The sequence below is a fragment of the Fusarium proliferatum genome (assembly GCF_900067095.1).
Source record: "Fusarium proliferatum ET1 genome assembly, contig: FPRO_scaffold018, whole genome shotgun sequence".
Taxonomy (NCBI): Eukaryota; Fungi; Ascomycota; class Sordariomycetes; order Hypocreales; family Nectriaceae; genus Fusarium; species Fusarium proliferatum.
In genome coordinates, this window is record NW_022194807.1 from 102,909 (window position 1) to 115,948 (window position 13,040).

General features: G+C 49.7%; 4 protein-coding genes across 4 annotated transcripts; 1 reads left to right on the forward strand and 3 right to left on the reverse strand.

Moving 5' to 3' along the window:
* Positions 1–1,130: 1,130 nt before the first annotated feature.
* On the reverse strand, positions 1,131–1,444 carry FPRO_14875 (uncharacterized protein; the record flags this gene model as incomplete). The annotated part of the gene is made up of 2 exons (XM_031224935.1): positions 1,131–1,268; positions 1,313–1,444. The coding sequence occupies 2 exons, from the start codon at positions 1,442–1,444 to the stop codon at positions 1,131–1,133; spliced, it is 270 nt and encodes an 89-aa protein (XP_031090145.1).
* A 2,359-nt stretch (positions 1,445–3,803) lies between these two features.
* Positions 3,804–4,241, forward strand: FPRO_14874 (uncharacterized protein; the record flags this gene model as incomplete). The annotated part of the gene is made up of 1 exon (XM_031224937.1): positions 3,804–4,241. One exon carries the CDS (start codon positions 3,804–3,806, stop codon positions 4,239–4,241), a length of 438 nt encoding a protein of 145 aa, XP_031090146.1.
* A 2,158-nt stretch (positions 4,242–6,399) lies between these two features.
* Positions 6,400–7,059, reverse strand: FPRO_14873 (uncharacterized protein; the record flags this gene model as incomplete). Its single annotated transcript, XM_031224938.1, has 1 exon — positions 6,400–7,059. The coding sequence occupies one exon, from the start codon at positions 7,057–7,059 to the stop codon at positions 6,400–6,402; it is 660 nt and encodes a 219-aa protein (XP_031090147.1).
* Positions 7,060–8,240: 1,181 nt separating this feature from the next.
* FPRO_14872 (uncharacterized protein) lies at positions 8,241–12,789 on the reverse strand (the record flags this gene model as incomplete). Its single annotated transcript, XM_031224939.1, has 2 exons — positions 8,241–11,985; positions 12,116–12,789. The coding sequence occupies 2 exons, from the start codon at positions 12,787–12,789 to the stop codon at positions 8,241–8,243; spliced, it is 4,419 nt and encodes a 1,472-aa protein (XP_031090148.1).
* Between the last annotated feature and the right edge of the window lie 251 nt (positions 12,790–13,040).

The window sequence follows — 13,040 nt, forward strand, 5'->3', positions numbered from 1 at the left end:
AAGAAACGAGGGGAAAACGAGAAAAACTCGATTTCTGACAGTGTCAACAACTTTACTCTGCCCTCCTGTCTGGCGCTGTTTTTCTTCTTATAATGTATTGCTCATTCAGTACCCCCCCGTGAGCCATACTGTCGGGACGTCTGCCTCTCGTTCTGTTGGTTCAGAAAGCAATACTCAGTATCGATCACCAACAGCATTTTGCCTGCTGTCATGGATTATGAAACCCCTGCCTACAGCCAAGAAGTCGCGAGCGATGCCCTCGTTATGAATATGATAAATTCACCCACCCAAATCATTACCCCTTCGAGGCAATTGCCCGAGCATCAAGAAGCGCGATCTGTGTCGACACTTTGCTCACGGGCTTCACCTGATACCGCACAGGAAAGAATCTAACTTTATTAAGCTACCAGGCCGAGCAGTGGAGACATGATAAAGGCGATTGGTAAGAGTAAAGAAACTTGAGATATTTGCAGATGGTTTAATCCGAAAGTGACAACTCCAGCTCCCGTGGCAGTCAACTCGATTCAACAGGATCTTGCTTGTATCGGCCCTGTCTTGGTACATATAACAAGATCAGTATGATGGCACCGGTTACTTCAGTTCATTCGACGAGAATGGCCGAAAGGCTGGGTATTACGCAGTTGGCACTTCCCGACCCAATCAACAATCAACGAAGTCTCCGGCAGCTTGGGACCTAATTTAGTGCTGTGAAACCGAGGCAGGGAATAGCAGGGATCAGAGTCCGTCCCTCATGGTTGTGAACGAAATGTCTGCGAAGCATCGGCATTCATGGGTCTAATCATGGCGTCAAAGCGAAACGGGAGGTCATGTATCTATAGATTAACTAACCTTTTTAGGGTGAAAGGAGACAGACCAGCCTCAATAGCCAGACTGCTCATGTCCCTTGGTTTCTCGCTACTGTCTTTTTCAATCAGACTCTTGCCAGAATGAGCGATCGCAGCTTTTGAAATCAATCATGTCGCATGACTCGCCCTGATGAGTTGATCAATGCAGCAGTATAAACCGTTGAATGTTTCAATTAAGACACTTTCCTTAGTTCATTGACTGACGCGTAAAGTTAACCTTTGCAACCGGGCCCTGAGTCAGTCGCACCACAAGCTCAATTTTAATCACGCAAATGAGTCCCTGTGGGGACGTGCTATCTCGGAAGTCTTCCTGCGCCGGATCTGCGGGATATGGTTATGGAGCTGCATCATCGAGATTCGAGGCTTCCGCTTCCCAGCCACCATTCCGCTCGGGAAGTCACCCTATTTAGGCAGCCGTCACACATCTCAAGCTAATTAAAACGTACACTGAGTTGTAGAGTGCTGTTGTACGAGCGCAGCCTTTCTCTTTGAAAGATCTTTGGCCCCCTCAGACTTGGGCAAGGAGCGTGTTTTCGCGCACTACATAGATTACCCAGATGCGTGCCTGCTTCTGACATCGCGGCTGACGCGCGATTCTAAGAGGGGTGGTGCAGGGATATAGGCCGTTAATGTGCCGGCCGTGGGGGACACTGTCGATTTTGCCTTGTTTCTCATTTCCTTCCGACATGGCAGCGTGTCCCAGACCCCGACAAGGCTCAACCTTGAACTCTTTATTTTTATTAGACGCCTACTTTAGATCGATACTCCACTGTATGCAACAAAGACGGCCATGCTCTCCTTTCAGCTAGCACAAAACGAGCAGCCCCGTGGGGTCTAGCCCCAAAAAGGTTAGTCATCCCTGCCTCGTTAGGCACGGATAAGCCGGTTCGAATAAACCGGTTCGAATAAACAGCTCGCATCCGCATGCTTGTCTGGTCCTGTGACGCGGGTGTCTTGGCAAGCATCCGGTAGTTCAACAAGCCTCCGGTTAGGGCGGTCCGTGAATTAAATAGAACGTCTGACCCAGTTTCACTCGGATACTAAGACTGATAAGGAATAGCTATAGTGGTTGGATTTGTGAACTGAGGAGCACAATGGTGACAGCGCTTACTAACTGCAGCAGATTAGATTGATCGATCAGTGACTTGGATGTTACTTGCCAATCTTCTCTCCCACTCTTCGATCATTCTGCAAACTCCAATCAACGCCTTGAGAAGCAAATCTGTTGTCTCCTTTTCTTGGAATGAGTTTCCAAACTGTCAGAATTGTGAAGAACCCGATAGATACGGGTAAAACCACGAGGTGAACTATCAACATGGGTCCGCGCATGGGTGAAGTGTTCGCGGCCAGCATAGCATTGACAGACCCACATTGGTCGTCGATTGGTCGCATGGACGGAAGGAAGAAGACCGGGCTGCTGCATGGATGCCGATGTATGAAAACTTTTCAAATGCGCCATTGAAGGTGGAAAGACTAACCTTATGATGTTCAAGGTCTTCCTGACGGTGTGTATCACAGCTGGCCAATATGTACTCCGTACCTCGCAGTAGATGGTCATTATACCCATAGCCATTTAGGCATAGGAAGGCCGCTATAGGGTATCAGACTGTTAATGACGTCTGCGTCGTGGTCCACGAGCTATCAAGTGCAAATCCGAGCATTTACGTTACTCAAATTTTGGTTTTTGTCATACCGGATCATATCCTCGAATACTAACACTAAATTTACCGAAGTCTCCATTTGATTTTGCCAGCTGAGGGACAAACCTCAACAGAGTGCGCCACAAGCTAAGAACGGATGCGTAACAAGTAGAGACCGCAGAAAGAGAGCAGAAAAGTTGATGGTCCATAATCACATGAATACTAAGCAATTTTCGAATCTAGTTCGATCAAAGTTTATTTCGGAATTGTAATTGGCGGCTCATTTATTCGTTGATATTATAGTGGTTGAAGATGACGTTATTTCAATTGTACATGGCTGCCTGGGAAGCGCTATCAACTCCTTTCGTCTTGCACCCGAGAGAAGCACCGCAGGCTTTCGGAACACGGTTGAGAAATTCCGTGGCTGCCGTTAGCATCACCAGAAAAGAGCTAGTGCACAGCACTAGTGCCAATGGGTTCTGATGGGGAAGAACCAGGAGCTTCGATCGTCAATCTTTTTGCATTCAAGCTGACAAGCCTTGTCAAGGTCGAAAATCGGAACACCAACAGGTGTAGGATTGGTGACGATGTCGGATCCCCAATTCAATCATAATTTTGCTTTTCTTAGTGTCGCGCCTTATCATCCTGTATCGGTCGCAGATCAAAGGGCTAGTAATGCTGCTACACAGTCAAACTCAAATTCGATTCTCCAGGGATGATCGTCTAGTAAGCACCATTGCAGCCTGTTGGGGGTTGGGGGCATAGTGGAGCAGGCAGATGCTGTGGGTTATGTTTCTTCCTGGCACCCGTTTTACGATTGGCTGTGGGGGGTCGATTAATCCGTGGTTTCCTGCCCAATCAGACCGATACAAATTTTTGCTAGGTTTACTGTATCGTAGAGACAGTATACTCAATTGCTGATCCATGAGTTTACCAACATGAACTTCAATGAATACCGTAAGTTTACTTCCCAAGATATCTGGAATCTTTGCGCTATCTCAGGAGGCTTGGGACCGTATCTTCAATTATCTTGACTTGGGCAACCTCGCCACCGTGTATGAACGTGACATATACGTATATACGCAGCTATGCGGAACAGTTTTTTTCGAACTGCTATTATACATCAAAACCAGACACATCTGCGCGACCGTGCATGAACCCATATTGGATTTTTCAAAGATTCTTATATCTTTTTGATGGCCAAGCCTATCTAGTAGTTGACGAAATCCTGGCCAAGTTGCAGAACAGTTCGGATCGTGGGGGACCGTCGTGGAAAGAAGCTGTGGCAATAGCGTTTATGGCACGACGCCGCTATGGTGCATCCAAATATTTTTATTTGTCCAGTATTGAAGATCTCGCTTCGGACAAGGGTCGAAAACGCAACGCATTTTTGACTGCGGCATGCTTTGGCCGGGATCCGAAACCTGGTGCAGAATTGAAGCTGGACGATAGATGCTGGGCATATACCTGGATGGCTTATCATGGTGGAGTTGATGATATGCGAGCCCTAGGAACGAGCGTGGAGCACTTCATAGACGTCGAAGCCTACAATCCGGTCACCATGGCGGCCAGGTCTGAGCACATCGGTACTTTGACTGCTACCGTAGAGTGCAGACATAAATCGTCCGTCGAATATCTGTGTGTTGATGATAACATACAGCGGTTGACAGAGGACCAAGTCATCCATGCCTGTGGAACTGCTGTCACGAACGGCTGCGTTCATGTTCTTCGCTAAATGAAAAAACTATATCCCAATGAGACCAATGACTGGTATTGCAATGACGCCAGTGCCTATGGTGGATTATATCCCAATCGAATTGATTGGTTTATCTTCGGTCCTGACAAACATCCAGAACGCGTTGACATACTCCAACATTTTATCGATGAAAAGTGGTATGATTTCCATGCAGGATGGCAACAACGTCCTACACCTTGCTGCAGCTGAGGGCCGTCTTGATTCATTCCAGATATTATGGAAAGATGATGCCCAAGAGGATCAACTCAATAACACCGGACAGTCTCCGATCGAGTTAGCAGGGAATCATGAAAGCAGGATTGCCAATTGGCTATCAAAGGCGCGGTGCGTGGAGATAAGGAAACAAAAGATTAAGCCTGCGACGATGATAGCCGAAGCACAGCGCCAGCTCAGGATACAAGAACTCATTCTCACATTCTTGCATAATCGTGGAAGAACATCTCAGACAGAGGGGAAATAGAAAAGATCCTGGGGATAATCACTGAGCAATGGGCTACCGAAAAGATGGATGAAAAGCTTGCTGATATCTGGGTGCAGTAGTACTCCTTTTCTGCTATGAATGTGTATGTGGATAAAGCTTCAAAAGTCTTGGAAGTTATTTGTTCACGCGAAACCTTGTTCAATATTTTGGTCAGAATTCTTGAGGATCGCAGGTAGTTAATGGGAAAATTCAAATTCGAGGGAGCCAAAACAAGAATCAGAAACGGTGCTGAAGAGTCGTGCAGAGATCGAGGTATAGCTAAATTTCATTTCGCCTTCAGTACCGAATATCCCGCATCACCTAGTACAGTTGGCGAAGATCGAGACTTATCGCCATAGTAAAGAAGGGGAAATGTTAAAGGCTGGAAGTGAAGCCGCCTGGGGACATGAGAACAAGGTTAGGTCTTGTTTCGAAGAGAAGCTTGGAACCATGGACGAGTTATCCAAATACAGGTAGTTTGCAAATCGTGTGGAGAAATACCGCAAGAGGAGTTTGTTATAAGAACTACGGTGATTTAAGTAATTATCAATTGAACTCACGTAGTCCTGCCAGTGAATACTTTGGAAGTACCTCCAAGTCATCAAGATATAGGGCTACAAAGACCATTTTGCGATCTAGCAGTGGCAAATAGCGAGCGAGACTCATAAACGGCTCCAGCTGTACACTTTCTGCTGGTGGCTTTGAACCCTAAGTCGAGTTTGCCTACGCACAATATCTGAAAACTCAACAAGAACTCCTGCCGACAACTAATTCTTGAGGTTGAGCGGCACGTCCAAGAACCTAGTGACATGAAAAAACTTATTCTTGACTTCCAGATGTCCTTTAGGAATAAAGTCACAAACAATGAGGAAGTACTATTCCCCGTCTCGAACCTTAATCGCTATTGGGACATACGCATTAATGTCCGCACCTGAAAATTGTGTCCATCCGTAGCAGGGAGTCAGTTGAACATATGGCCTGAACGGCGTGCCGGATAATCATTAGCCCACCACCATCACTTTGTCGCAACTACTGCCCGTCTCCTGCACATCCCTGGCACTATTGATCGCAAATTGTAATTTGACAACAGATGAGTGTTCAAACGACAATGTTTCACTAGCCTCTCGAGGACCCAAAATCATAAGATTCAGATTCTGACGCTTGTGGCCGTACAAAATACCCCGGGACACCACCACCATTCTAAACTTGACCCTCATATCAAGTGCGAAATGCATGGACAGCCAGAACGATACCCATGATTGACTTCGTGAGCCCAAATAGGGCAAATAAGAATATGAATGTAATGGAACCCCATCTAGTCCACCATAGAATCTGATCACGATCATCGTGCCACAGCCTCTTGATGTTCCAACTTTCTTGATTTTTAGAGATATTGAGAAGGAACAAAAGCCTGCGATGCCAGAAAGGAAAGTCTTCATAAGATCGAGTAAGGTGAGAAGTTCGATCGTGTCTTGTGAGTAATCTCTGCCAGTCCTCAACAGGCCCGTGATTCTGAAACCAGTCAAGGTAGTCCCCGGCCCCGTATTTGCGTTCGGTTGAGGGGAAAAATGACAGGAGTGACCGCTGTGTTTCTGTTAGGAATTCTGAAGAAAAAATATTGCTGGTTCTGCAAAATTAGCATTTTCTTCCCCGTAGCATGACATTATGCGCCCAGACTCACAAGATTCCTGATTCTCTCATATACATGAGGACTGCGATATGTCGAAATATCACAAGAGTTCCACTTTGGAAAGTCAGATGTTCATCAAGATGGTCAGTCCAACCAATTCTCAGGTTAGCCTTTTTCTCCAGATCAATAACATTAAACCACGACGGCAGCTCATTTTGTGTACCCAAATTCTGTAAAGGTGGCACATTTTGCAACTCCCTAAGCGTGTCTTTAAGGCTTTGGTTGTCTTGCATCTGCATTTGGAATGGCGAAGGATGCGAGTAGGAGTTTGGGAACTCGGCCCGAACCATAAATGTTAACTTAATAACGAGAATGATTAAGTCCTGAACGACTTCGAGCTCTAGTTCCCACAAGACTAAGCTTCTTTGGACTAAGTCTTGTAGGCGTAGCGGAGGTTCATTGAGGTTTTCGTAGAGAATACTTTGAATGTCGAAAATGTGTTTAAAACAAAGGTGAGAGTATGCGGGATCGTCGACCCTAGTCTTACTTGTTCGCTCTGTTTCAAGGAACCTAAAGTAGCCTGACAATTCAAATTCGTTGAAGGCTTTGGAAGACTTCCATGTAGCATTGATAAATGCTTTCCTTTCGATCGTTAATAATGGGGCCGAAGCTTGGTAAAACTGCTTGTCATTTAGCTCTTGGCTCATGATGACTGTAGAAATGCTGAAAAGGGAAGACCCATGAGGAGAGATGTAAGAAAAATGACTATTGCGAAATCGGCTGCCTTACTGATGCGTGAAAGCAATTTGCGATTGAGTCAATGAAGTGTTTAAAAATACCGCTGCTGCCTGGAAGTTTGGGGCGTAAACGCGGGAAGTGGAGAGAGTTTGACAGTGCCAATTATTAAGTACTGTGAGCGGACGCGCCATTCCAGTAGGCAAATTCGACCTGGGCTTCAAAGCCACCAACACGTTTTTCGGCTACATTAAAATGCGATCCCCTTTCCGAGGCTCGAATTAGCTTTCTGAGTCTAGCTTTATTCAATCTCGATTAATATTGTAGTCATGGCATGTTATCCAATATAGCTAAACGTTACATTTCCTATTTTGGAGTAGTACATTTTATCAGCCAACTTAGTCATGCTTGCACTGTCATGTACCAAAGCTCAAGCTAGCAGTAAATTGAAAACCTACCGTTGTGTTGTGTGAGCTCAGTAGTTTAAGTCACACTTGAGAAGCAAGTTTTGAAAACCTATATAAGCCTGTCTTTCATTTATTCTGTCCTAAGTTAAACTATTAGCCGTTTACTTGCAGTCCAAGAACAAAGCTAATAGTATGCGGGCGGTCAAGTCGCTCAATAAAGACAGATATGTTATGTTATGTTATGTATATTTTTCGTCCGGGGGGCCGTAGGCCCCGAGAGTCCCCTGCTGGGGCACAGGACGTGCTGAGCTAGAGAATTGGGGATCTATCTATAAGCTAATTACAGAAATACCATTGGCTACAAGGGCGATTAGTCATTCGCGACGCGAAATTAGTCTTCCCTCAGATTCCAATTTTTGCAACCGCGTTAGTAGACCAAACACACTCTATCCAGCATCTCATCGGCACAAATGGCGCATCCTATCGAGCTTGTTACCCGTCAGCGGGATGACAAGGCGCAGCCGGGACATTACAGCCGCTTTTGGAGCCTGATATCAGGGAGGCTGAGATCAGCCTGTGCATGCGGCAGCTTGAAACTGCCTCAAGGTAGTCGCGGCCAAATGAGGGGCGTTGGCCCGCCCTTCATCTGGCCGTGAGTATATGAGAGAGAAAGGAAAGGTAACAAGGAAATACGTCGATGGTAGAGAAAGAAAGAGAGTCGCGAGTGCTTCTCAAGTCGTGGGCGCCTAGTAGCGAGGGCAAATTTTCCCAAAGAACGCGCTGTCTTTAGACAGATCGATAAACTTGGTAAAGTCTCTTCCTATTGCTAGATTGACTGCTGCATTCGGTGAGGGTGCTAGCCTCATCCGATGACGCTGCGGTACCTTTCTGCAGTAGAAGATATGATCCGGTGCTTTGCGTCGGCCGCATGAGCAGACCAGGCGCGCATCGCCGTGGTCGAACCTCTCGTGATACGCGGCGAAGTCCCCGTGGAGGGACCTCGCTGCCAGCAAGTGGTGTAAGGCTGCGCGCGGGAGCGTCAGCTCTGGTGGGCAGCCTGTAGTCGCCTTGAGGTTGAGTCTCTTGTATTGCTCAGGAGCGGAGGTAGACCACCACGTCTCGAATGCTTCTTTTGGTTTTTGTCTCGCGATCCGTCGTAGGTAAGCCAGCGTTGGTTGAGCACCTTCAGGTTCGAGGAGTGATGACGCTGCTTTTGCCAGTTTATCGGCCTGTTCATTGCCAGGGATAGAGGAGTGTCCTGGGACCCAGAGTACTTGTGTGGCTCCGTGCGATGCCGCTAGAGCCTGAAACTCGAGAAAGACGTCTTGAGAGGAGTCGGAGGGCGTGCCTCGCAGGCACGTGGCGGCCGCGAGGTTATCTAGACAGATGAAAATGGTTTGCGCTGCTGACCCTTGCAGGTTCAGGGCAGCTTTGAGGCCCTCTAATGCCCCAGTAGCTTCAGCGTCGAAGACCTCGGCAGGCCCAAGGCGACCTGATCCATCGAAGATGGGGACATTGTTCTGATGAATGGTGAAGCCGTAGCTTGCAGCTCCTTCCGAGGATAGAGAGCCATCTGAGTATACGACCAAGGTGAGCGGGTCGAGTCTCTCAACCCAGTGGAGGAAGGCGCCGGTCGATTTCTCTTTTGACGCCATCTGGAGTGGAGGCATCTGTTCTTGATGGAAGCATCGCTGGACGAGTTTTGGCCGCTCGCAGGGCGCAAGCAGCTCGTCGGTGCGTCGGAGACGTGTCCTGAAGACACTTTTTGTCTGTATTTGGTATCTTCGTTTGATGAGGTCGTGGTAGGTAGGTCGGTCAGGCGGTCGACGCGGGCGCGTTCGGCCCGCCAGAGGGTGAGCCTCGTCTAGCGATTTAAGTCGTGCGGCGAATCTTAGTCGCTTTGCTTCGAGCAATTGGTCAATTGGTGGTATACCGCTTTCCCTATGTAGGATGGCGGTGGGAGTCGTCTTCCAGACAGGTAGTATCGCTCTCATGGCCTGATTCATGGCTTTGTTCATTATTTGTATGAGATGCTGATTGCTCGACGGTAGTTCCTTTGTGGGCTGATTCCATCGCGGCCTAGTGCTGCCTGGATACCACGCCTCCAAGCCGTGAAGTAGCACTGGCTCGACACATGCTCTGACAGCACTTCGAACGGCGCTCGGTAGAGGGCCGTGTATCGTGTTAGTGAGACCCCGTAAATGATAGGCTACTGTCTTCGCTTTAGCCGCCCACTTCTCGACGTGGAGCCTGAACGATAGCCTGCTATCCAGCCAGATGCCAAGCCAGCGCAGAGCTGATTCGGGGTGCTTCTCTGCATCGCCGTGGCGTACTGCTGGAGCAGTCCTGAGCTTGCTACGGGAGAAGTGCATGACTTCGGTCTTCTTCGTGTCAAAGGAAACGCCGTTCGCTGCGCCCCATCGCACCATCTCGGCGATGGAGCTGGATGCCATAGCAGTAGTCTCGTCTAACGTGTCGGCTATGGACAGGATGGCCGTGTCGTCTGCATAGCCGAAGCGACCCCGGGGATTGCCCAGTCGATAGATTGGCTCAGTGTAGAGCAGAAAGAGAATCGGCGATACCGGCGACCCCTGAGGGAGGCCGCACTGTAGGGGAGAAGAGGGCGTGACGGTGTCTTGGTACCTGACACGCGCAGACCGGCCGCTCATGAAGGAGCCAGCCCAGCGAGCCAAATGGTTAGGCCAGCCCTGTTCGCGAAGACGCAGGACGAGCCTATTGCACATGACGCTATCGAAAGCACCCTGGATATCCATTGTGACTAGAGTCGCCACTTTCTTGCTCGCAAACGCTTCTTCGATGTCATGTATCAGGGCTGTCACCAGGTCTGTTGCCGACCTCTTGGGCAACGCCCCCGTTTGCTGTGGGTGAAGGACGCTGAAGTGCACCGTTGCCCAGGCCAGACGGCGTGCGATCAGCCGCTCGAGTCCCTTGCCGAGACAAGAGAGCAGTGAGATTGGTCGCCATGCTCGTGGTTCTGTGAGGTCTCTGCGCCCCGGTTTTGCGATCATGACCACCTCCGCTTCCTTGAATACTTTTGGATGATGGCCTGTTGCAAGGCATCTTGCGAAGAGACGGCGGATGTGTGTCCCGATGATATGCCATACTGTCTCGAGAAGTTTGACTGTGATGTTGTCCGATCCCGGGGACGTGTTGCCTGTGCTCAGGGTTGCATACTGCGCCTCTTCCATGGAGATCTCTGAAGGGAACGGTATCGGTCTACGAGGAGTGACAGGCGTCCAAGGGTTTGCAATGTCGTCCTCTGCAGTTCTTCGTTCTAACGTAGCCTGTCGGAGTGCATTGGCTTTGTCTATCTGGGTCTCATAGACAACATTGTCGACTTGTAGCGGTGGAGGCTGAAAGGCTCCAGGGGATTTCAGCCACCGGACAGCTTTGAAAACAGCGCTGCTGCTGGAGAAGCTATCGATGAGGTTCCGCCAATACTTCCTTTTAGCACGACGAACTACACGGTGAAAGTCTCGCTTGGCCATCTGGACATCTTGGTTGAAGCCCAGAGGGTAGCTACGTCTGATGGCTCGAAAAGTAGCCGCGGCGTCGGCGCACTCCTCCGTCCACCAGGGAGCTGGACGTCCACCTTTGCGTGCAGGCCGGCCAGATGCTTTTGCTGCTGATGTTAGTAGATTTACGAGTGCCAACGTAAGCTCGTCTAGTTCCGCAGGGGTCGAGTGTGTCAGGGGGATTTCCGTGGTTCCAAGTTCTACGATCTCGACGAATCGTTTGAGCTCGTCTTCCGTCGTCACTCGGATCTTGGCCGGCTGCATCGGAGTCGATCTAATATCAGGGAAGGTCAAGCTGAGTGTGAAATGGTCGGAGCTAGTGGCGAGGTGGTCCTCGACAGTAGTTTCGGCCAGCGGCAGGTTGGTGAATGCAAGATCGATTGTGTTGCCGTGCGGATTTGTCGGTATGTCTAGAGTATTGAGAAGGTTGAGGTCGTTCTCTGACGTCCAGTCTGCAATTTCTTGGCCGCGATTCGTAGCTTGGCCCGTCTGCCAACTATGGTGTCTGGCATTGAAATCGCCAGCGACGAGGCAGCGCTCCGGCACAGGCCATCGAAGTAGCGTGTTCAAGGCGTCCTTCTCGTCGTTCTGGCGATAAAAGTTGGCTATCGTCATGCCGTTGACTGTGATCCAAAGAATGTCACGTGTCTCAAAGGGGCGAATCTGGTCAGCCAGAAGTCTTGGGTCTCGTCGAACATATGTCATCACTCTAGGCCGAGTGTCGTTGCTGTTCCACATGTCGACTGGCGTGAACGTGTCGTACGCAGGATGTGTCTTGGTTAGGCAGCGGGCTTTAGTATGAGCTGTCCACGGCTCCTGCAGGAGTACAATGTCATATCGTTCTGAGTCGGCTAGCGCCAGGGCGCAGTCGTGGGCCGGAGGGATCTTGCCGACGTTGGCCTGGAAGACCTTGAGAGGCTTCTTGTCGTTCTTTCGTGTCTGCGAGTACCTATTCCTGGTCATAGTCATGAGTACGGCTTGTCAGAATTATACGACGCTTCTTCTTCGGTGAGCTTAGTCCATGGTGTTCAGGCTCCTCCTCTGCTTCGTAGGTAGCCCGGGGAGCTGTGGCCACCATGATGCACGAGGGTGCTCCCGATGCAGCTGGACTCGGAGCGTGAGCGTCTGGCTGTTCATCTAGTCCGATGTCGCCCCTTCGCAGTTCAGACGCTCCTTGTTGGGATTCCATATGCGTCTCTAGCTGTGTTTCTGAATATCGTTGTCGGTATGTTTCCGCGCCCACCATTCGGACATGTTCTCGTTGTTCTTTGGTAAGCCGGCGAAGGACGCCGCGCACTTTCTTCGGCCGAGCTGGGCACTTACGAAGGCTGGCGTCGTGGGGCCCTAAGCAGTTGACGCACTGTTCTGGTGCAGCACAGCCGTCTGCGATATGGTCAGTCTTGCCACAGCGTCGGCAGACTGGCTGTCTACGGCAGTTGCGGGCAAAGTGGTAGTCCCAGCACGTTTCGCACTGTTTAGGTTGGACGGTTTTGTCTATGAGTCTGGCTGCACGGCTGCCAAAGAGGGACCAGAATCTCTTGGTGGGCTTGAGAAAGGACACAAGTAGAGTCTTGGTCAAGGGATTATCCGAGAATTGTCTCCCAGTACGTATATCAACGGGCTTGAGCCCTGTCTGGATTTCTATCTCATCGCTGACAACGCTGTCACTATCCACCTCATTGCCGCGAAAGTCGGTCAGTCTTCTGGGAAAGTGTGAGACCACATAAGTGTGCCATTCCTTGTTCGTTTCTACTGCCATAGCTCCCAGCTCAGCCGCCCACTCGGCCCGCTTCTCTACGAGAAAGTCGCGCGTTTCGAGGTCGGCAGCCAGGATGGCCCATCCTGATCTGACTTCAAACACCTGTCGAATCTTGTCTGAGACGGCGCCGAGTTTTTCCCGGATCAGGGTCCGGATTGCGTAGCCACTGTGGGCCCTGGCCGGAGCTCCGGCTTCTAGACGGATGAAGACACGGAGGTCTTGTCGGGGTGGAGCGATGGTCGATTGTTGCC